We start from the raw sequence: 22,554 nt of genomic DNA, 5'->3' as shown, positions 1-22,554 counted from the left end.
AACCTGCAGGACACTGGCCCTTGAGGACCGCAGTTTGCCACCCCTGGTGTGGATGGTTGTTCGTCTGTGTACCCTGCGATTGGCTGGCAACCAGTTCAGGGTGTACCCTGCCTACTACCTGAAACCAGCTGGGATAGGCTCCAGCACCCCCGCGACCCTTGTGAGGAATACGCGGTTAAGAAAATGGATGCCTGCCTTTGCTTAGTACTACTATTTGACATTACGCTAACTTTACATTTATCCTATCATTTACCACTAAATGTGCAACAAACGTAGCCTTATCTAACATCCCGGTTGGTGTTGGCTGCGGGTTAACTGACAAAAAGGCATTCGAAGATTAGATAACTTTAGTACTAGGTAAAAGTTCACTGTCTGCTGTGCGTCACGTGACTGAGCGCGTCGCCGTGATTGGAAGAGCGGGCTGTCATATTCGAGTCGGGGGTCAAGCTTTTTGTGTTGTGTCGTCTGAGTCGAAGTAGCAACGATGCTCTTGAATAAGGTGAGTGGTTAGTTATCCTTTTTTAAAACGTTAACTACTTGCATAGAAAGCACAAGCCGATATATTGCCTCAAGCTAGCGTCTTCTTGTTAGCAATGTCCAATGACGCGTCAATGTACACGCATGCTAGTTAACGGAGTAGGTCAGTGGCTAATGTTAGCTTGTTTTTAACGACATTCATTAATGTTTAAGCGCGTCCTACGTGCAAAAATATCTCAAATTGCTGTATTTTCCCTCAATAATTTGTACACAACTCCTATAGGTACTCAGAGCCGGGGTGCGCTGCGGTGCCATTCGGCTTCAGAGCTCCGGTGCCACCGCAGCCAAAATCTCCGGCGAGAACACGACAACCGCGACAGGCTTCTCGTTTGGTGGGTAGTCTCAACATTTTCACTTGAGTCGACTTTGTTACTGATGAGGTACGGGTGAGCTTTTTAGTACAAACCCTAGCAAAAAGTATGGAATCACCAGTCTTGGACGAGCACTCACTCAGACGTTTTATTCTGTAGATCAAACTCAGATAAAAAGCATGAAACAGCCGTAATTCATTCCAAAGTGCAACATCTTGGCTTTCAGAAACACTAAAAGAAATTAAGAAAAAAAGATTGTGCTGGTCAGTAAATGTTACTTTTATCGAGCAAGTGCAGGGAAATAAATATGGAATCACTCCATTCTGAGGAGAAGAAAAAAGGAATTACTCCATTTTGAGCAGAAAATAAGGACACAGCCAGTCAATTTCCTTTCCTTAATTGGGCACCTGCCTCAAATTGCATCTGCTCGTTAGCAGTGGCGGAGCCAGACTTTTATAAATAGGGGGGCCAGGGGGGGGCAAGGATACTTCATCCAAAGATGATGCCAAATTTGTTTTCATGAAAATTTATTTCAATCGGAGTCTCTATCGATGTTCAAATATATTTAAGTACATATTAAGCACAGGGGAGATTTTTGCACATAATGTGCCGTTTATTAAGAATGTATAAAACGTACAAAAAAAATAATTCAGCACTGTTTAATTTGAATGAACTTGCACGCACACGCAGATACTGTATTCATGCAATTACAGTACTTTTATCAACATAACATTATAATATGAACATAATGCAAATTTGTATTACAGTATGACTAAAGATCCTGTCTAAGTGCCAAACTCTCCTTGTCGTTTCATTTTCCACACACCCTATGAAAAATAAATTTATTACTCCAACTACTACTTCATTTACAACCACATAATTTATTAATGTGATTAATTAATAATTATGTTAATAAATCCTCCACTTCTACCTGTAAATGCAAACGTCAGTTAGTGTCTGTTTGAACTTTCAACCATTGGAGGGTGCCATTGTATTGCATAACATCAACAACATACTTATTTTTAGCTTGCACAAAACTACGTTGCTTATTGATGTCCGTCCAAAACAATCTATCTGAACTAGAGGTGTCAGTGGATTAAAATTTGTAATCATAATTAATCGCATTACTTCAATAATTAACTGACTATTAATCACACATTAATTGCACATTTTATATTTCAATTTATACCTACATTTATAATAAAATGTACAATTTCAATATGGTTTTATTTTTTTTTAGTCATTGATAGAGTAATTTCATAACCATTCAAGAAAGAAAAGTTTAAAAAAATAAAAATAAAAATAAAATATGTGCTGTACTGTAAAACCAAACCAAAGCGTGACTGATTTGTTTTGGTCATTTTTCTCTCACTACAACATGGTATAATTGCATTTGTAAGACAATAGTGAAAGCTCAATGCATTTCTCTTTTCATATTAGGAGCTGCCTAATTTTTAACATGAAGTAACTTGTGAAATTATGCACATTTTTAAAACTGTAAAATACAACACAGTCCCCACAAATATATGCATTCGCTCTAGGCTTTTATTTTGTGAAGTGAAATAGGATGTGCATTGTAAAATGACGAATTTTTACTGCATAGGAACCAGAAACGACCGATGTGTTCTTTTCATATTAATAGCTCTGTAATTTTAAACAATAAGTAACTTGCGAGTTTCTGCACATTTTAAAATTGTAAAATACAACTTGACACCAATCCCCACACATTAGGCAGTATCATTTAATTTATTACTGCTAAATTGTGTTATAGTGACTCCTTTTTATGACGTCGGACGCTTTTATTTTGTTAAGTTCTCGGATGCGAGACGCAGCTGAGGCCGCTCTACTGTTACAGCGAACACAGCGTTAGTTTCACTTTCACCCTGATGAGATATTTTGTGGAGATGCTGAATAAAATACGCCTCACATTTAAAGATAAATAGGCTTGTGCTCACTCCAACTGTCAAGACGGCGTCCATTCGGCTCTTTACTCTCACAGGGGTTTCAGAGTGCCCATGGACGCCTCTTGGTGCTCGGTGCGAAAGCAACGGCTAACAGAGTGCGTTCTTTCAAAGCAAGGCACGGGTGGTAGTGGTGAGACACAGTCCAAATGGCTCCTCCACCTATATTCTGCCCCTTAAACACTGTATTTTAGCTCCAGTGCATTTCTATTGGGTAGTTTTGACGTGGACGTTTCTACTGCGTGGTGACTAGAATTCCCTGAGTAGAGGCTTTCCAAATAAGGAGCGGTCGTTCATCGAGCGTTAAAAAAAAATAGTGCCGTTAAAGGCACTTTAAGTTAACGAGATAATAACGCGACAATTTTGACACCCATAATCTGAACATAAAAGTTATTTTAAACAGTCACTCACGTCTCACAGGCAAACAAACATGATATAGCCAAACGCCAACATGCATTCTTGACGTGCCGGTGTTCTGTCGGATCAGCATACCGGTACTCAGGAGACTGCTCCTTAAAACAGATGATTCTCCTTCTCCAGACCCCTAGTGAGGTGGATTATAATGCTTTGTCTTAAGTAGCGCCAGCCACTGTTCAGGAGGGGCATAACAATCAGTAGGCGTCTGCTTGAAAAAAATGCTGGCAGGCTGCATCGGCCAGGCGTGCGACGTCACTGCGCCGGTGCCGTGATATGTCAATCATTTGGCGTCTGCTGGGTCCAATCACATTTCAGCAGGGGCACGTGCCACCCCGGCCCCCCCTCTGGCTCCGCCATTGCTTGTTAGTCAGCAGTTAAAAACACCGCAGTTATCACACCTTGGCGGGCTGCTGGACCAAGTGGATTGGCAAGAATCATGGCTCCAACAAGGGAGATGTCCAAGACCAAGTTGATTACAACACACGGTTGAAATATATAAAGTAGACAAACAGTAGAGAAACTAAAATATGTTTACAAATATTTATCTACTTTATTTGCACAACTGATTCACTCATCACAGCTGGTCAACAACACAGCTCGGCGTCCGGTTTATCAGTTAATAAGTGATAGGATTACCCCACTTGTTGTATTTAATCAGTTATTTGGCTCACCAGCTCCAATACTTTTGCAAAGATTAGCACAACATACTAATAAGCCAAAGCGTCAATTTCAACATTTACAAAGAAAGTAAACAAATTGACCTTGTTTTGACAGGTAAAAGTAAGTTGCATAAAGTAACCACTGAGGAGTGATGATATGAAGTTAAAAGTGCTTTTGCTGTTTTTTTGGGGTTTTTTTTTATCATCACTCATGGAATAACTCTTACATAATCAAATTGCTTGGTTGGAACTAACTGCTGTGTAATTATTAATATTTGACATTTTCCGTAGAGTCTCGAGTTCTCTCTGTGGGGCCCCAATGTGATGTCCTCAATTTAAAAAGCAAAAACTGTCTGTTTTTTTTTTTGTTTTTTTGTGTTTTTCCCCTTGCAATAAATACTTGTCTGCAAATATGTATCAGAAATCTGGGAAAGTTGCACAGTAGAAAATATTTAATGTTCTGTCCATTTGTTAGGAGAAGTTGCTCGCTGAGGGAGTGCTGTTTTCACACGTTAACGATCGCGTTGCCGTCTCGGTCCCGCAGAGTTCACTGATCAACAGCGAGAGTTCCAGCAGCTGGCGCGCAAGTTTGCGCGTGAGGAAATTGTCCCCCACGCGGCACAGTACGACAAAACCGGCGAGGCGAGTCTCTTTCCGGATCGTGTGGCGTGCGGGGTGAATTACAGCACGACAATTTGACTTTTGTGTTGATTTTTGCAGTACCCAGTACCTATCATCAAGAAGGCATGGGAGCTGGGTCTGATGAATGGTCACATAGCAGAGGAGTACGGTATGTTGACATGTTGAAGTTTAGTCTTTATTTATTTATTTTTTTTAATTTATTGATTGTTTAAAAAAAATGAAGGTGGCATGGGCTTGTCCATCTTCGACAACTGCCTCATCACGGAGGAGCTGGCCTACGGCTGCACGGGAGTCCAAACTGCCATCGAGGCAAATTCTCTTGGAGTAAGAAGTCGTCATCATGTTCGCATTCAAATGTATCGTTTGAAACATTAAGTGGGCCATTAAGCCTCTCCATATCCTGCAGCAAATGCCCGTTATTATTGCTGGAAATGAGGCACAGAAGACGAAATATCTGGGGAGGATGACTGAGGAGCCGCTCATGTGTGTAAGTATGTTTGGATTTTATACACCGAAATTGCAGAGGAGTCTTGTTTGTTACTGCTTTTACATTTACTGCTTTGTCAATGTGCTTTTTCATTTGCCTTAACATGCAGGCAAATATTTACACAAGGTTATTTATGTTAATGAAAACTAATGGGGGGGGGGAAAATTGTTCATGAAATAAAATTAAAACGAAAATGCTTTTTAAAAACTGAACCTACATTTTATTTTGACAAAAATAACAATTATTGTTGTCTTTGGTAATTAATGCACGAGCCTTTTGGGGATGATTTTAAATGTGATTTTTAAGTATTAATTTAGTATTTATTTTGACATTAACCGGAATAGGACGTTTGAAAATGTGTCACACAGAAGTGACGTCATCTAGCAGCAGCCAATTGCTAGTTAGGACATTTTTAGTTAGTTTAGTTAGTTAATTGCTAGTTAGGAAAGTTTTTTATTTTTTTATTTTGCCATGATGTTTATTAAATATTGTAAAAAAAAAAAAAATCTCATTTAAAAAATGAAAACTAATAGTGAAACTAACTAAAACTTACGGAAGCGTATTGCATTCACTTTAAAAAAATATCTCCTGTTTTTCTGACTAATTTTTTGGGGAGGTTTTTTTTGAGTATTTTTCTATCTTTCTGTTTATTTTTTCTGTCATAAAAATATTCAGAAAACAGGAAAAAAATATTCAGAAAAGCAGGAGGAAAAATTACTCAGAAGAACGGGGAAGACATTATTTAAAAAAAAAAAAAAAAAAAAACAGAAAACAAATATTTAAAAAAAACAAAACTTGTTTTTCAGACGTTTTTTTTTTTTTTTTTTCTTTTTTTATATCTCTGAACTCCAGGTGCCTTGTTGCAGACCACCGACCTGTGGATATGACTGGATAGCCGATATCCCATACATAACACTGTAAGCTGTTAGTCACAGGGTGGCCATCTTGTTACTCCCACCTCGTGAGCGGACTACTGTATAAACTATACGCTTATACGTAACAAGATGGCCGCTATCGGTTATCCAGTCGTATATACAGGTCAGTGGTCTGCAACAAGTCACTTGGAGTTCAGAGGTAAAAAAATAAAAATAAATAATAATCATAATAATAAATCTCTGAAAACAGAAGTTGGCGCTTTTTTTGTTGTTGTTTTTTTGGGAATATTTTTTTTTCGTTTTTTGTTTTAAAAATGTTTTTCTGAGTAATTTTTCCTCCTGTTTTTATGAATATTTTTTTAGGACAGAAAAAAATATTTTAAGAAAAATTACTCAAAAACAAAGCTCTACAAAAAAAAAATAGTCAGAAAAACACATTTTTGTTGTTGTTTTTTGTTTTTCAAGTGAATGCAATACGCTATCGTAAAAACTAAGCATCTTTAAATGACTAAAAACTAATAAAAGCTAACAGAACCCCCCCTGAAAACTAATTTAAAAAAAAAGCAAAATGAAATAAAAAAATAACAAAAATGAAAATTCAAAAATAATAACCTTGGTTTTACATAATATAATAATGCTTAATACTGCTATCAAGCTTTAAAAATAATAATAAAAAGTTACCACTGTAAATTGAATGAATCGTCCTTGTTTGAGACATGGTTTAAACTTTTTTCACTTGTGGTCCTTCTGTATAATCCCAAACCAAAAACACTTGCAGATATTATTATTATTATTAATTTATTTATTTATTTTTTTGATGATCACTGTGCTGAAATGTTGCCCTCTTCACTGTCCTATTGTATATGTTGTGATGATGTCCCACAGGCGTACTGTGTCACGGAGCCGGGGGCGGGCTCGGATGTGGCGGGCGTCAAAACGCGGGCGGTGAAGACCGGCGACGAGTACGTTGTCAACGGCCAGAAGATGTGGATCACGAATGGCGGGAAAGCCAACTGGTGAGTACTGTGTGCGCTTGAACAATTGCGATCCGCCTTCTCGGGCTTGTGTCGGACGTCTTGTCGTGTTCCGCAGGTACTTCCTGCTGGCCCGCACCAACCTCGATCCCAAGTGTCCCACCAACAAGGCTTTCACCGGCTTCATTGTGGACGCCGACACACCTGGAATTCAAATCGGACGCAAGGTAAGGTCTGCGTCTCTATCAAATATTTTTTAGAATAGATGAATCTATCAATTATTCCATCGACTAATCGGATTCATTTTAATTTTGCATTAACATGTATTACCAAACCATTTTTTTTCCTGTGATTATACTGTTTATTAACCAGTGATTTGCGTTTTTATTTTGTACTTTGTATTAGACCGATACATTTTTATTCATTAATTTATTAATTTATTAATTTTTTTTTCAGGGCCAATACCGATGTATTAATAGTCAAGGACGCCGATAACTGATATTTGGTGCCGATATTCATTTTCACTAAAAAGAGAAATATTGCCATCAAAAATTCAAAAAATTCTAGCTCTCATTTATTTTTTTAAATGTATTTTGAACATGTTTATTGAACAACGTTTAGGGTTTGTAAAATATTGAGTTAAAAAAAAAAATCTTAGTCAATAGACATCTTTGTTTTACAAATCTAACAAAAACTTCAAGGATCTTCCAGGGGCAGTAGCATATCTTCAATCTAGTGTTGTTCCGATACCGTTTTTTGGCTCCTGATACCTAGCTTTGCAGTATCGGCCGATACCAGACCGATACTTAAGGTTTTTTTTTTTTTCCCTCAACATGAAAAATCTGTCCTGCCATTGGTTCAGCGCATTCAAGGGCCAATAGGATATCTTAGATCGGCATGCAGTGAACGTGTCACTTATCAGTGAATGTCGTGCACAAGCAAGACGCAAGATGCTGCATCCAAAATCTTATATTAGTGTTGGATTTAATGGTATCGGCATGTTACTTGTGAGTAATAATGGCTACTATTTAGGTCATATGTAAGCCATGTTTAAAAGAAACATTTTTTTGTTTTGTTTTGATGTTTTGTTTTGTTTTTGTTCTGGTGACCACAGGAAATGAACATGGGCCAGCGGTGTTCAGACACGCGCGGCATCACCTTTGAGGACGTGAGGATCCCCAAGGAGAACGTCCTGCTCGGCGAGGGCGCCGGCTTCAAGATCGCCATGGGCGCCTTCGACAAGACCCGCCCGCCCGTGAGTCGCGCCGCCGCCGCTGTCGCGTTTCTTTGCGCGTTGACGCGTTCGCCCGCAGGTGGCGGCGGGAGCCACCGGCTTGGCGCAGAGGGCCCTCGACGAAGCCACCGCTTACTCCCTGGAGAGGAAAACGTTCGGCAAAGTCATTGCTGAGGTTTGTTGTCCAAAAAAACCTGCAAATATATTCTTAATTGTGCAATTTGTAGCCTCTTTGTGTATGGTCTCCGTCAGCACCAGGCCGTCTCCTTCCTGCTGGCCGAGATGGCGATAAAGGTGGAGCTGGCGCGCATGGCGTACCAGCGCGCCGCCTGGGAGGTGGACCGCGGCCGGCGCAACACCTACTACGCCTCCATCGCCAAGGCCTTCGCCGGCGACATCGCCAACCAGGTGGCCTCGGACGCCGTGCAGGTGTTCGGCGGCAACGGCTTCAACAGCGACTACCCGGTGGAGAAGCTGATGCGCGACGCCAAAATCTACCAGGTGGGGGCGCCCGAGTGCAAATCATTTCTTCATGTTTTTTTGTTTTTTTTTCAGGTATTATTTTTGCACTGGTGTTCCTTTTTCTGTTATTTTTGTGCTTTAAAAAAATGTTAACCGATACAATAAACTAATACAGGTAATTTAGAAAGTGCCGATGTTGATAACAGATAAGTAAGCCGATTTATTGTTTGCAAAGTTAACTTTAATACAAATATACTTTTGAGTCTTGCTATAAGTCTACCATTTACAAATTAGGGGTGGGGTATCTCATGATACAATACGATACGGCTCACGATAACAATTATCTCACGATTATTAATATATTTAGTCAGGCAATAAACCGATGAATAAACAATCTTTTTTCAATGAAAAAAGTTTTTTGTACCATTACTGAAACACAATATTAAAACTGGTGTCTTCTTCACAATGACTACTTGAAAGTGTTTTTTGTTTTTGTTTTTTTTTAACAAATACAAATGTATTCTGAACAGAGACAACTTTATATGAACAAATGTGTGTCTTTCTTAAACATTGTCATGCAACATATCAGTTACATATAGTCAATTGTTTCATTTTATAAACTGTGACACCATTTTTTTGTGTAACGTGCAAAAGTAAATCCAATTACATAAAAATTAATATTCCTCAGAAATTGTGTGCTTCAAAAAGTCAAACATAAATGTTAAAATTTAAGATATAAATACACATTTATCATAGAAACGTATATAAAACGGAGTTAGTTACTGTGCAGATGAATGTCTTCCACAGGTAAAAGTTAGCTCATGAGTCTTCTTCGCCTGAAGACTTCTGTACATTCCCTGCCATTCTTAAGAGGTGGCTCCCCCTAGCGGCCAGCCAAGTAATTGCTCAATAAGTAATGGACAACAGACCCGTTGTAGTGGCTGTGTATTAACTACAAATATCGCGATACTTGCGTAGGTGTATTGATAATCTTTCGGGAGACAAAGTATTATGATTTCTCACGATATTGATTATATCGTCACACTCCAAGTGTGTCCAGTTAATTGAGTTAACAAGCGTAGTTTTACTTTTGTTTTTTCTTTAATTCTTTGTACAGAGCGCAAGTGCTTCGGCCACCTGATATTTTGTAACTGCTGCTTTGTCTTTTGCAGATCTACGAAGGCACCGCTCAAATCCAGAGGATCATTGTTGCCCGCGAACACCTGGCGAAAGCCAAGAAATAAACTCATTTTATTTTTTTGTAATATATTGCTCGTGCCTGGCAAAAACCTTGTAACCTTTTGAAATCGTCACTTTTAAGGAGACCCCAAAAATGACTATTAACATTGCATCATCAAGCTAGATTGGTCAATTTGTAAAATGACACCACTATATAAAAGCTTTTTTTGGAAAAATATGAAATGTGCTAAATTGTGACGCAAGAGGTTTCGGCCCGACACCAGGGATTTGGAAAAGATATACACTATCAAAATAACTCAGTTTCTTTTCATTTAACTCGCCTTGATATCACCCGACTGCCTTTGCAAAATTGATTTCAGATGAGGGGAATCATCCCGTTGTAACACTTCAAATGACGTACACGAGTTAAATGATCTAAGTCCTTTGTACAAATGCCATCCAGAGGAAATCATGTCCTCGTTTTGCGATTAAACAGTCTGCTGTTGCTGTCTTTAACTTGTGCGAATAAAGCTTTCCTTATGAAAACAAAACTGTCGATCGCTTGTAGGTGGAGTTTATAATTGGCCAAATTCTGCCACACAGACGAACTCTCGTAACCCACACAAAACTTTGATTTCTGAACATTTGTAAACAATCAGTGGAACGTAACTGCCATTTCAAACTGATTTGAGTCAAACTTTTTTTGGGGGGGCTCAGTTTTCTGCAGACCAGCGGTTTGGGTTTGTCTGCTCCCCACAAGTGGAACGTAAAATGCCATTTCAAACTGATTTCAGTAAATCATACATTTTCCCCCCCAAATGCACATAAGGAGATGAGAAAAAGATGTCTGGGTTGCAAAGAGACATCAAATCTGGCTGTTTTGTGTTTCTGCATGTGTGCCCTCAAACCGCGCTTTCGACGATAGCTTTTGCCACACAATGAGCAACGATTGGCTTTTTTGTGTCTTTTCACATGTTCGCACAGGGTAGGCTTGTCCAAAAAGACTTGACCACAAGTTAAGCAACGTAAGGATTTTTCTCATGTGCCTGAACATGTTTGCGAGAATTGCCTGCCACAGAACGAGCAAGGGAAAGGTTTTTCTCCCGTGTGCGTCCTCATGTGCATTTCTATGCTGTATTTTTGATAGAATCTTTTCTTGCAAACTGAGCAACCAAAGGACTTTTTTTCAGTGCACGTTTTCATGTGTAATTCCAAATTTTGACTTTGAATGTTTTATCTCTCATTGAGGTGTTAACGCTCCTTTGCCGATTGCGTGTTCTCATGCGTGCGGTGGTGAGACACTTTGGCTCGTGTCTAATCATCCACGCTCGTTTCAAGAATATTTTACCGCAAACTGAGCATGGGAATCGTTTTGGACGCGTTTGCGACGTACTCTTCTCGTGATCTGCCGAATTGACTTCGCTGCAAGTCTCAGACACGTCTGACTGCGGAGCGCACAAGTCATCAGGTGGCGGTCCTTCGGAGTGGTCTTCACTTGGGCCTTGAGGGTGAAGATGTGGCAAGTCCGGGAGTTCATCTTCACTCTGCGACGTGAATCCAGTCAGTGGGAAGTTGCTGACATCAGCTCCTGAACGTAGGGGGGCGGTTGATCATTTTCTTCTTCCTTAACATGGAGGAGCTGTGGCTCTTCTTCCTCTTTAACAAGTGCTGGCGGGACATGTTCCTCCTCAATACTGAAGCTTCCCTGCTGCAGCTGAGGAGAAAGTTCTTTCTGATGCCCAAGCAGCAACTGGACATCTGCAGGAAACAAGCAACACAGAACTTACAAACCCACGTAGACAAAAATAAATAAATAATAATAATACATAAGACGTATTTTTCAGAATAAAAGGCTGAAGGCGTATTGAGCAGCTGGCCAAGAATCAAACGCCACAGGACTGGCTTTGAAAAGCAATTGTCATATATCTACACAAACAAGACTTTCTGTAAAACGAATACAACTTGTAAATGCAGTACTAGGAAGTAGACGTTTAGAGCAGACCTTCCAAGCGTAGCACAATTTGAATTTTGCAAACGGCCTCTAGTTCGCGTCTATGTCGTTCGGTCTCTTCTCTCGCCCGGCAAAGTTGCTCCTCGTATGACTTTATCGTTTTTTCAAAAAGACCAAAGATTTCGTCGGCGGCCGCTACAAGTCGCTCCCTCACCAACGCTTTCAACATTTTCACGTGGGTGGCAGACAGCAAGAAAACTACAGTTTCAGTTTTATGATTGTGCTTCGCCTTCTTCATCTTTAAATGTACTGCTGTAGCGAGTAGTGACGGGAGTCGGAGGCGGAGTGTTGAAGTCCAGGGCCAAAGACTGGCGTTTTATTGACATCATCAACAACAACTCACTCTGCGCGAGGCTCACAGACCTACCAACATTTTGTTCTTTTATCCTTTCATCCTTTTATCCTTTCATCACATCCAACTCCTCCTTCGTCCCAACGTTCCGTTCTCATCACCACACTGCCGCATTATATCTCTTTGGAGCATAACGCCCCCTACTGTGCAGGAGTATGCAAACCGAACATCCGGGCATTTCCGATATTTCCACAAGTGAAAAAAAAACGTATTGCTTTTGAAAATTCGATTTGGGCATGCTGGATTGCTGAAAATCGCCGCAATTCGTCATACTGAAGTTGAAGTAATGTAACAAGTTCATTAACAACAACGTGGCATAATAACCTCTCACGGAAAATGGGTGGGTTGTGTCAGGAAGGGATGTCAAAACTAAATTGTGCCCAAATCACATCATGTGAATCACTTGCTGTGGTGACACATCTTGGGAGTTTTTATTATCAATTATCAGGAATATTTGGAGGTTATCTACCGAACTATTTTTATTTTTTTTACAATGTGTACATCATCAATACAAAGTGGTATTTTTCTTCCAATTGTAGTACAAAATTGCCTTTAAGTGATTAAGTGATAAAAAGCGTCAAATATATTTATTACAGCTGCACTTCGCCCTCCCAGCTGCTGGTGGCAACAAAGCGTCTTCCGCTTTTTCTGCCTCTGTCACCGTTGTTGACACTCATCGAAGAAGAACAGACGACTTATGATCATGCGTCAAATTTCGGCATGGTAAACAGCTTTTATCGGTCTATGTTGTTCTTAAGTTTTGTCGGCAACGCGTATCTAAAGTGACTAAATGCGTCGGTATTGCTCCGATGAGTACAATTCGGGCCTCGTCAAGAGAAGTTTGACCCGACAGCAAAAAAAATGTTAGCATATGGGCTAGCATGTAACGATAGCACAATTCACTGTTTTGTTTTTGTCTGCCGCCTTATTCAGCATCATATTTACGAATTTCCATTCTGCTTTTACATTGAAATGATCGCGCTCGACATGTTTTTACTTAAGCGGCACTGTACTTTGAAAGACTTTTTTCCCCGTGTGTTTTAATCTCAGGGTACTCATGTGAAAGACGTCTGCATTAGCCCCGACGCCCCCCAAATTCTCCTGCTGGACAAACATGCGGACTACATCGTTGCTTATGGCTCCAAAAAGGATGACTATGTGAGTCTTCAACGCTATTCGTGTCACAAAAGATAGACGGTTTAAATCTAACCTGCCATTTGAAATTAGGGTCTTGAGCCAGGGTTCGGACTTGGATGGGTTTCAAAACATTGTAATGTTTTTAATTCGTTTTCAGACTAAGGTTTTTCTATTACAGTTCAAGACAGACATTGTGGTTCAAATGAAGGATTTTAATAAGCATTGCAACGTAAATAGTTGTGTACACTGTGACTTTTAGGGTATCAAACTAGGGTTGAAGTTTCAATAAAGGCATAGTTTAGTGTTTGAAATTAGGCCTTCGAACAAGTGTAAAAGTTATGAATTAGGATTTAAAGTCAGGCGTAGAGGTTCGTATTAGGGCTTCTGATTAGCGTTTCAAAACATGGGTAGGGTTTCAAGCAAAAAAAATTGAATTACTTTCAATAAAGCGTTTGTATAACAGTGTTAGTGTATCAAACTCAGATTTCAAACTAGTGTTCGGAGTTCAAATTAAAGTTTCAAGTCAGTTTTAAATTACGGTTTTGCGAGTTAGTGTTACTTATTTATGGTTAAGGTTTTAAATGAGGGTTTCTAACCAGGATTGTCGTTTCAAATTAGGGTTTCTAATTAGCGTTTCAAAACATTGAGTTTCAGGACAAGTTTCTAGAAACATTTTCTATTTCAAATTAGGGTCTCAAACCAGGATTACGGTTCCAAAGGGTAGGGTTCAAAGCAAAGTAAAGGTTTTCACTATTCATATTAAGGTCTTAAGACAAGGTTGGTGTTTCAAATTAGGGCTTTAATTTAGTTAGGTTTAGGGTTTCAAATTAAGTTTTTTTGTATTGGAACATTTTCCATGTTGTTGGTCTTCCTGGCCACTAGAGGGCATGTGCTTAAATGAGGTTGTGGTCTATTTCCTTTATCGAATACATTTATATTGCTTTTTTTTTTATATATATACTATGTGTTCACACACACAGGAGTACACGCTGTCCGAGTACCTGCGCATGAGCGGCATCTACTGGGGTCTGACGGTGATGGACCTGATGTATCAGCTGCCGCGCATGAACCGTCAGGAGATCATCGACTTCATCACCGAGTGTCAGCACGAGTGCGGCGGCGTCGGCGCCAGCATCGGCCACGACCCGCACCTGCTCTACACGCTCAGCGCCGTGCAGGTGACCACAAAATGTGCGCATGCGCTCTCCTGATGCCCGCTGGCACCTCAACATGTTTTTTTTTCTGTTGTTGTTGTTGTTGTCCGCCTCCTCGGCAGATTCTGTGCCTGTACGACAGCGTGGACTCGCTGGACGTGGACAAAATTGTGGAGTACGTCAAAGGGCTGCAGCAGGACGACGGATCATTCGCAGGAGATAAATGGGGTACGCACCGATTAGGGTTTTAAAGCGAACCCTTACTTTACACGCTAAAATACATTTCCGGGTTTCTTTTTTGTAATGTGAACTTCTGTTTATAAGCGAAGTGCGGATTAAGTTTACGCATGCGCGAGGGAAAAAAAAACCCATCAATTTGAATGGCGGAGATTAGAGTGGTGACAATCTTTGCCTAACTGTACACTTTAAAACTTGCAAGTCAACTTCCCCGAATAAAAAAACAGCAACTTTCCAGCGGTTAAAACGTTTCTTTCAGAGCCGATTCCATTGGATCCAATTCATTGTGACCGTTTGGTAGTTTCGCCTACCCATAATGCACCTTGAATTGAAGATGCGCACTTCGCTGATTCATTATACTTCAGTAATTGTAAAATGTTAAGCCTTTATTTTTACTGTTTTTCTCTGGCTCATTGGAATGAAATTTTATTTTATTTTTTTATTTGTCAAGTTTTACATATTGAAAGGTAATTATTACATTGATTTTTAACAAGATTAAATAAAGAGTGGTCAACGTTTACTACCACCCAAATAAATACATTAATAAATAAAATTTAACACAAAAAAAACGAAAAATTAAAAAAAGAGAGAGTACAAAAGTACGGAAAATTGGTACCATTGAGTGCCAGGGATGATTATAGTTTTGGAATTTTTCACTTTAGTCAGTTTTGATTTTGTTTTGGTTTTTAAATTTAGTTAGTTTTAATTAGTTTTCAACGTGGTTGTGTTAGTATTTATTAATTTTAGTTATTTAATAAAGTTTTCGTTTAGTTTTAGTTGTATTCAGTATTAGTTTTAGTTTTTAAAAAAAATGTATTACTTGTGTTGAAGGTACTTTTCTATTGGCTGCTGCTAGGTGACATCACTTCTGTTAATATCAAAATAAATCTACTTCAAATCACATTTAAAATCATCCCCAAAGGCTCGTGCATTAAATTAATTACCACAAACTAAAACGAAGGAAGTTTTTGCTATAATTATAGTTAGTTTTATAAAGATAAAATGTAGTTTCAGTTTGCGTTTTTTTTTTAAGAGAGCATTTTATTTTTTATTTTTATTTTATTTTGTTAGTAAAATTGTTTTTTGAAATGTAATTTTAGTTTCTTCCTTAGTTTTAGTACCGAGTATTGGAACAGTACTGGTTCATATGTGAACCATCCCTATTCAGGAGTTCTACTTGTTAATGAGGGTTTCAAGACAAGGTTAAGGTTTCAAGACAGTGTTGGGGTTTTAAGAAAGGCTTTTAAGGTCGGGGTTTAAGAACAGGTTAGGTTTTCAAGGCAGTGTTTAGGGTATCAAATATGGGTTGCAAGTCAGGATTAGGGTTTGGCAGGGTTAGGGTTTCAAAAGAGAGGGTAAAGATTTCAAATTCGTCTTTCAAGTCAAGCTTTTTTCAAGTTTGGGTTTCAAGAAAATGTTGGTGTGCCTGTTTGTCACATGAAGAAATATGGTTTTGTTTTGCTGATGCGGTGAAAATTTGGATCCTGCGGGAGCTTGTGACATTTTCATGTCTTTTGCCTCCTCAGGAGAAATCGACACAAGATTTTCCTTCTGCGCCGTGGCCACCCTTTCATTACTGGTGCGTATTTTCGTTCCGAGCTTCTCTTTAGCCAGCACGAGAACCTCATCCGCAAAATGGCCGCCGTCTCTCCCCGCTCCCAAAAGGGCAAGATGGACACCATCAACGTGGACAAGGCCGTGGAGTTCGTCTTGTCCTGTATGAACTTTGACGGCGGTTTCGGCTGCAGGCCCGGGTCCGAGTCTCACGCCGGTCAGGTGAGCGCCGTGCTCACTCGGCTTCCTTTTCAAGGACGTGCTAGCTAGGCCATCACCAGCCGCTTGTTTCCCAACATTCCGAGTCGCTCTGTGTCCTGTTTTTTTTTTTCTCCAGATTTACTGCTGCACGGGCTTCCTGTCGCTGACGGGCCAGCTGCACCAGCTCAACGCCGACCTGCTGGGCTGGTGGCTCTGCGAGAGGCAGCTGCCGTCGGGCGGCCTCAACGGGCGGCCCGAGAAGGTTCCCGCCGCCGTCGCACTCTTGCATCGTCGTCGTCTGCCTTCATAATTCTCCGTTTTTTCTTTTTACACATCATGCGCATGATAATCAATCCGTTTGTAATATTTGGACTCTTTAATTGAGTTAAACAAAAGTTAATAAAATATTAGCAACGCTTCTCAATGATAATAAACATATAATGGTCAGCTGTAGTTTCAAGTTCGGAAACACATTTTCAAATGTAAACAAAAGTTTATGTCATCAGATTTTATAATGAAATGAAATAGAAAACTGACTGCGATTGGCTGGCAACCAGTGCAGGGTGTACCCCACCTACTGCCCAAAGCCAGCTGAGATAGGCTCCAGCACCCCCCTGCGACCTTTGTGAGGAACAAGCGGTCAAGAAGATGGATGGATAGCAAAGTGATTGAAAATAATGTAAGAAACATTTCATCTATTTTATTAATAAAATAAATAGTAAGAAAAACTTTTAAAAAATGTTTAGAAAATACTAATTTTAACTCAACTTTATCAATAAATCACTTTTAACTCTTTTACTGCCACACGTTATCAAAGAAAAACTTTGATATGACAGAGGCTGTGATCATTGACGAAAATAGATACAATGCTTCCATCTGCTGGCCATAGTTTAGAGTGTTTTAGATTCCACAACCCATTGACCAGCCAGCGCTGCACTTAGACGTTGCACTGAGAATAAAAATGTAAAAAAAAATTTGACGTTATTTAAAGTTTATGGCAATATACGTCGTGATTTTACTGATCGTTATTTAACGTTTTTGGCGGTCAAAGAGTTAAAAACAACTGTGCTGCAGACACAGTGTTGTACATGAAATAAAAGTGACATGTAGAAAAACCGTAAAAAGAAAAAACATTTAAGTTACAAAAAGTTTTACTTTACTGTCTTTACTGATGTATTTTAAATGAATTAAAGTTTAAAAAAAAACTTTAATAATATATTTATTATTATGAAAATATATTATTTTTTTAATGTAAAATAGTAAATCTAACTTTTTTATTTTGTTAATCTCTTTAAAAATATTTTTTTCCCCAATAAAGATCATTTAATGTAACTTGAACAATAATGGTTTATTAATATTTTCGATAAAATAATGGTTGGAAATTAGTTAACAACTTAAGATTTTATTTATATTATAATGTACAATATACAATATAAAAAGCACGTTTAATATTAGGGATTCTCTGATTAAGGTTGTATGCCACCAATCACATTGATTCGTGGCACATTTTTCAGTTTTAGAGCTGAAGAAATATTTAATAATTGGAAGAAAAATGATGATTATTTTTGAATTAATTGATGACTCGAGATTTAGAAACAAATATTTCTATCCAAATTTCCACCATTTATTCAACTAAACCAGGACATAATTTCAAATTTACACTGCAGAAAATGCAATAACGTATATTATGATTCAGTGACTGGTTTTTGCTCTAGTGTGTTTGGAGGACCAAAACTGACAAAATTAAAAATAAATAAATTAATGAGTGAATAAAAGTGAAAATAAAATCGCTATTAAAAATATGATTGGAAAAAAAAAATAAAAAAAATATACATATAAATGGAAATAAAAACAACAAAAATATATGACAGTTTTGGTCCATCATAGTTTGGAGAACCAAAACGGACAAAATTAAAAATGAATGAATGAATAAAAGTTAAAATAGAAATGGATATAAAATAATCTAATTCAAACAATACACATAAATGGAAATAAATACAAATAAATAAATAAACGTGAAAATAAATACAAAAATAATAAATGAGTTTCAAAAAATACTCTATCGAAAAAAATGTTTGCCCATGTTTGTCTGTTCCAGCTTCCCGACGTGTGCTACTCCTGGTGGGTTCTGGCGTCCCTCCGGATCATCGGCAAGATCCAATGGATCGACAAGGACAAGCTGCGCACCTTCATCCTGGCCTGCCAGGACGAGGAGACGGGAGGCTTCGCCGACCGCCCTGGAGACATGGTGAGCCGCAAAGTCTCCCCCATCCGAACCTTCGGACTCGGGATCGACGCTAAACTCTTTTCTTGCGCGTAAGGTGGACCCCTTCCACACTCTGTTCGGCATCGCCGGCCTCTCCCTGCTGGGGGACGAGAAGATCAAGGCGGTGAATCCCGTGCTGTGCATGCCCGAGGACGTGCTGCAGAGGCTCGGGCTCAAGCCGGAGCTCCTCGGATAGCGCTGCAAGTTGTCGTCACTGGACATTCCTGTGTGCGAAATTTCTCATCAAACTATATTGAAATCATACGTCGCACAAAGACTCCTTTCCATACATGGCAACAAACACCTCCCCTAAAATGAATGACTTACATGGATTAAATGGTTACTTAAAGGGGAAGTCAACCCCCCAAAAATGTTCTTGACAATTATGTTCTATGCAGCCCCACTTGTCTAAATACGGTGTTATGGTTATTAGTGGAATATGATTTAAGCAGCAAAATCCAGCCGTTTTTTTTTTTTTTTTTTTTTTTAAACCCATGTCAGGGGTCGGCCATTTTGCCACTTGCTCTCAACTGGAGATGACATAAGTGTTGCTCAAGTGGTCTCAGGTAACAACCAATCACAGCTCAGATAAAAAAATAAAAAATACAGGTAAACTCTGATTGGTTGTTGCCTGTAAAGCGCTTTGTGATAGCTGAGGCTGTTTAAAAGCGCGATATGATATATATGATATAGTAACAATGACTTGACTTGAGCCCTGAGCAACTGTGATGTCATCAGCAAGTGGCAAAAATGGCCGCCCCCTGAGATGACTAAAAATGGCTGGATTTTGCTGCATAACTATTCCACAAATGTAATATTAATCATAATGTGAAGTACCATATTATTGTCAAGAAATGTTTAAAGCGATACTTGACTCATTGAGCCATTTTCAGCAGTAAAAAGTTAATATTTTGCTTATAATTAATGTGGTAACTTCATTATTTCTCATGTACAATGAATACCTTTAAAAAGTCAATTTTTCTACTTGCTGTCGACTGATGATGACATCACCTGTGCTGAGGAAGTAGGTAACGACCAATCATGGCTCAATTTACTGACCAAACCCAGAAAACACATGAGCAGTGAAAAATAATGAAGTTATCAAATTCATTTTCGACAAAATATTCACTTTTAACTGCTGAAAATTGTTCAATGAGTCAAGTATCCCTTTAAGGTTGACTTCCCCTTTAATGGTGAAATGTGACCTGACCGCTCCATTTTAGTTTGTCGTCTGTCCGAAAACCATTTTGTGTCGATATGCACATGTAACTTATTTGTTTGCTTTAGCAATAAATGTTTGGATGTGTTCCTCAATGCGCCAGCAGATGGCACTGTTACTTTTTTGAATACATCACACTCCTATATTACACCTATACTGCACTAGGGGGCAGCGTACGGTAGCGTAAAAACACTTAGCAAGGGTAGTACTGGACAGTAGAAGGTAGTAGGGATAGTATATTAATGAATATATGATAGAAGTGATGGACATTGTAATGATGTGTGGAGTAGACATAGTCCAGGTAAGTAATACAGTAGTTATGGTAGTACTGGTGATGAAGATTGTCATGGTATTGCCGGACATATAGACCCCTTCAAAGTTTGTAAACAATGTGACGCAATTTAAAGGGCGGGGCTTAGCTGGAGGCAAAAACACCTGAGTGGCGTGTGGTTGTAACATCGGTCAGAATATTTTCACACAAAGTTCACGTCGGAAGGGACGTGGAAAACGGCCATTTGAGTTAATATGTGAGTAAACTGATAAAAAATAGAATATAATAAACAGACAACCAGAAGTTGTTTACTTCTAGCTGCACTACGTTGCCTCCAGCGGTTGTTTTTGCCTCCAGTAAACACAGTGACGTCATCGTGACGTAGGCCATGAAGGGGTCATCATTGGTATACATATATATATATATTGGTAGTACTGGATGTAGTCATGATAGTATATGACGTTTTGTTACTATGTGAAGCACGTGCGTGATATAAATAAAGCTATCTCGCTAAATAAGCGTACAGGTGCAACATACTGACTGACTAATTAATGGCTTCCAAATTGCCCTCCTATTGTTGTCCTTGTCAAAAAGACGAGAGTGATCAAAACATGTCCGCCACATGATGACATCATTACCTCCGTGCACTAATTACAGCTCTTATCAGGCTCTTAACAACTGTGTCTATGCACCACACTGGCTCCAATTGTTGCCTATATAGTGTTTGTTTGTGTACTGGAATATGTGTGCGCGTGTGTTTATGCTTGCCGCCAAAAGCCCAGCGGCTCTCATTAGTGGGTGAGGAAGAAGAGAAAAGAGGATGAGGAAGGTGTCGGGGAGGCGCGTGAGTTAATGGCGGAAGCAGGATATTGAGGGAGGGGAGGATGGATGTCCTCTTTCGCTTTGTTTGCGATGGACAAACGCCGGCGATTACGTTCCTCTTGCTGTCTCGGCAACAATACGGAAATTCAATACATTAACAAGAGAAAGAAAAAGCCAGACTCTGCTCAAACTTCATGCAGCAAAACAAGGTTCATGGGGTTCAAAATCGGGGTTTCATGTGGACGTTAGGGTTTCAAATGAGATTTTCAAGACAAGGCTGTGGTTTCAATCGTGCAGGTCAGGCTTCCAAGATCTTCAAAGTAGGGTTTGAAGCCAAGGTTAGGGTTCCAAATTAGGGTTTCGAGTTCATGTTAGGGTTCAAAATGAAGTTTTCCAGATCGGGATGGGATTTCAAAATGGCTTCGAATTAGCGGGAGGATTCCAAGTCAAGGTTTTGGTTCCAAATTAGGGCTTCACAGTCATGATTAGCATTTCAAATTAGGGGTTCAACTAGACAAGGTTATGGTTTCATACCTGGGTAAAATTTGAAGCCATGGTTAGGGGTTCAAATCAGGGTAAGGATTTTCAAATTAGGCTTTCAAATAAGGGCTTTAAAAACATGAATTGGGTTTGAGACAAGGGTTAGGATTTCAAAATTACGGTTTCAAGATGTGGTTAGAATTTCAATTAAGAATTTCAAAACTGTGATAGGGTTTAACTAGGGCGGATTTCGGCTTTTGCAACAAAATTCAAACCATGTTTTTTTTTTTTTTTTTTTTTTTTTTTTTGTTTTTTTTTTTTTGAGCAGATTAAACGTATGTAATTTTCCAAAAGCCAAACAGTAACACACCTGAAAAAAAATAATGGCAAAATAAAATAAAATAAAATAAAAAATAAAATAAAAAAATAAAATACAACGATATAAAATAAAATAAAATAAAATAAAATAAAATAAAATAAAATAAAATAAAATAAAATAAAATATAAATAAAATAAAATAAAATAAAATAACATCATCATAGGGTGGCACGTGGTGATTGAGTGGTCAGCACGCCCGCCTCCCAATTCTGAGGACTCGGGTTTGAGTCCGGGCTCCGGCCTTCCTGGGTGGAGTTTGCATGTTCTACCCGTGCTTGCGTGGGTCTTCTCCGGGTACTCCGGTCTCCTCCCACATTCCAAAGACACGCATGGCAGGTTGATTGAACACTCTAAATTGTCCCTCGGTGTGCTTGTGAGTGTGCATGATTGTTTGTCTTTGTGTGTCCTGCGATTGGCTGGCAATCAGTTTAGGCCGTACCCCACCTATTGCCCATAGCCAACTGGGATAGGCTCCAGCACCCCCGCGACCCTTGTGAGGAATAAGTGGTTAAGAAAATGGATGGATGGATGAACATCATCATATACACCAGTGGCAATAAATCAAGCTCAACATGTTGAAGTGAAGGTTTCAAGAAAGGATTATAGTGGGCCAAATAAAAGTTTTCAAGGCACGTGTGGGGTTTTCAATTTTGAAATTGGCATTCAAGACATGTTAAGGTTTGAAGACATAACTCAACGTTCACCACCCGCCAGGAAGCGGACACCACAGTCAC

At 39.1% G+C, this 22,554-nt stretch overlaps 2 protein-coding genes across 2 annotated transcripts; both read left to right on the top strand.

Annotated features, from left to right (window-relative positions):
* The first annotated feature begins 332 nt into the window (after positions 1-332).
* On the top strand, positions 333-10,294 carry acadm (acyl-CoA dehydrogenase medium chain). Its single transcript, XM_077514637.1, has 12 exons — positions 333-499; positions 761-869; positions 4,430-4,527; positions 4,606-4,675; positions 4,751-4,851; positions 4,934-5,014; positions 6,775-6,905; positions 6,982-7,090; positions 7,978-8,118; positions 8,177-8,272; positions 8,350-8,598; positions 9,732-10,294. The coding sequence occupies exons 1-12, from the start codon at positions 485-487 to the stop codon at positions 9,801-9,803; spliced, it is 1,272 nt and encodes a 423-aa protein (XP_077370763.1). The 5' UTR covers positions 333-484; the 3' UTR covers positions 9,804-10,294.
* Positions 10,295-12,686: 2,392 nt separating this feature from the next.
* Positions 12,687-19,971, top strand: rabggtb (Rab geranylgeranyltransferase subunit beta). The gene is made up of 9 exons (XM_077514624.1): positions 12,687-12,824; positions 13,152-13,259; positions 14,219-14,416; positions 14,515-14,620; positions 16,156-16,208; positions 16,295-16,405; positions 16,521-16,646; positions 18,483-18,632; positions 18,706-19,971. Exons 1-9 carry the CDS (start codon positions 12,822-12,824, stop codon positions 18,844-18,846), a joined length of 996 nt encoding a protein of 331 aa, XP_077370750.1. The 5' UTR covers positions 12,687-12,821; the 3' UTR covers positions 18,847-19,971.
* Positions 19,972-22,554: the final 2,583 nt, after the last annotated feature.

Source organism: Festucalex cinctus, chromosome 1, assembly GCF_051991245.1.
Source record: "Festucalex cinctus isolate MCC-2025b chromosome 1, RoL_Fcin_1.0, whole genome shotgun sequence".
Lineage (NCBI taxonomy): Eukaryota > Metazoa > Chordata > Actinopteri > Syngnathiformes > Syngnathidae > Festucalex > Festucalex cinctus.
Note: the sequence above shows the minus strand (reverse complement) of the source record. Positions and strands in the feature narration are given on the sequence as shown.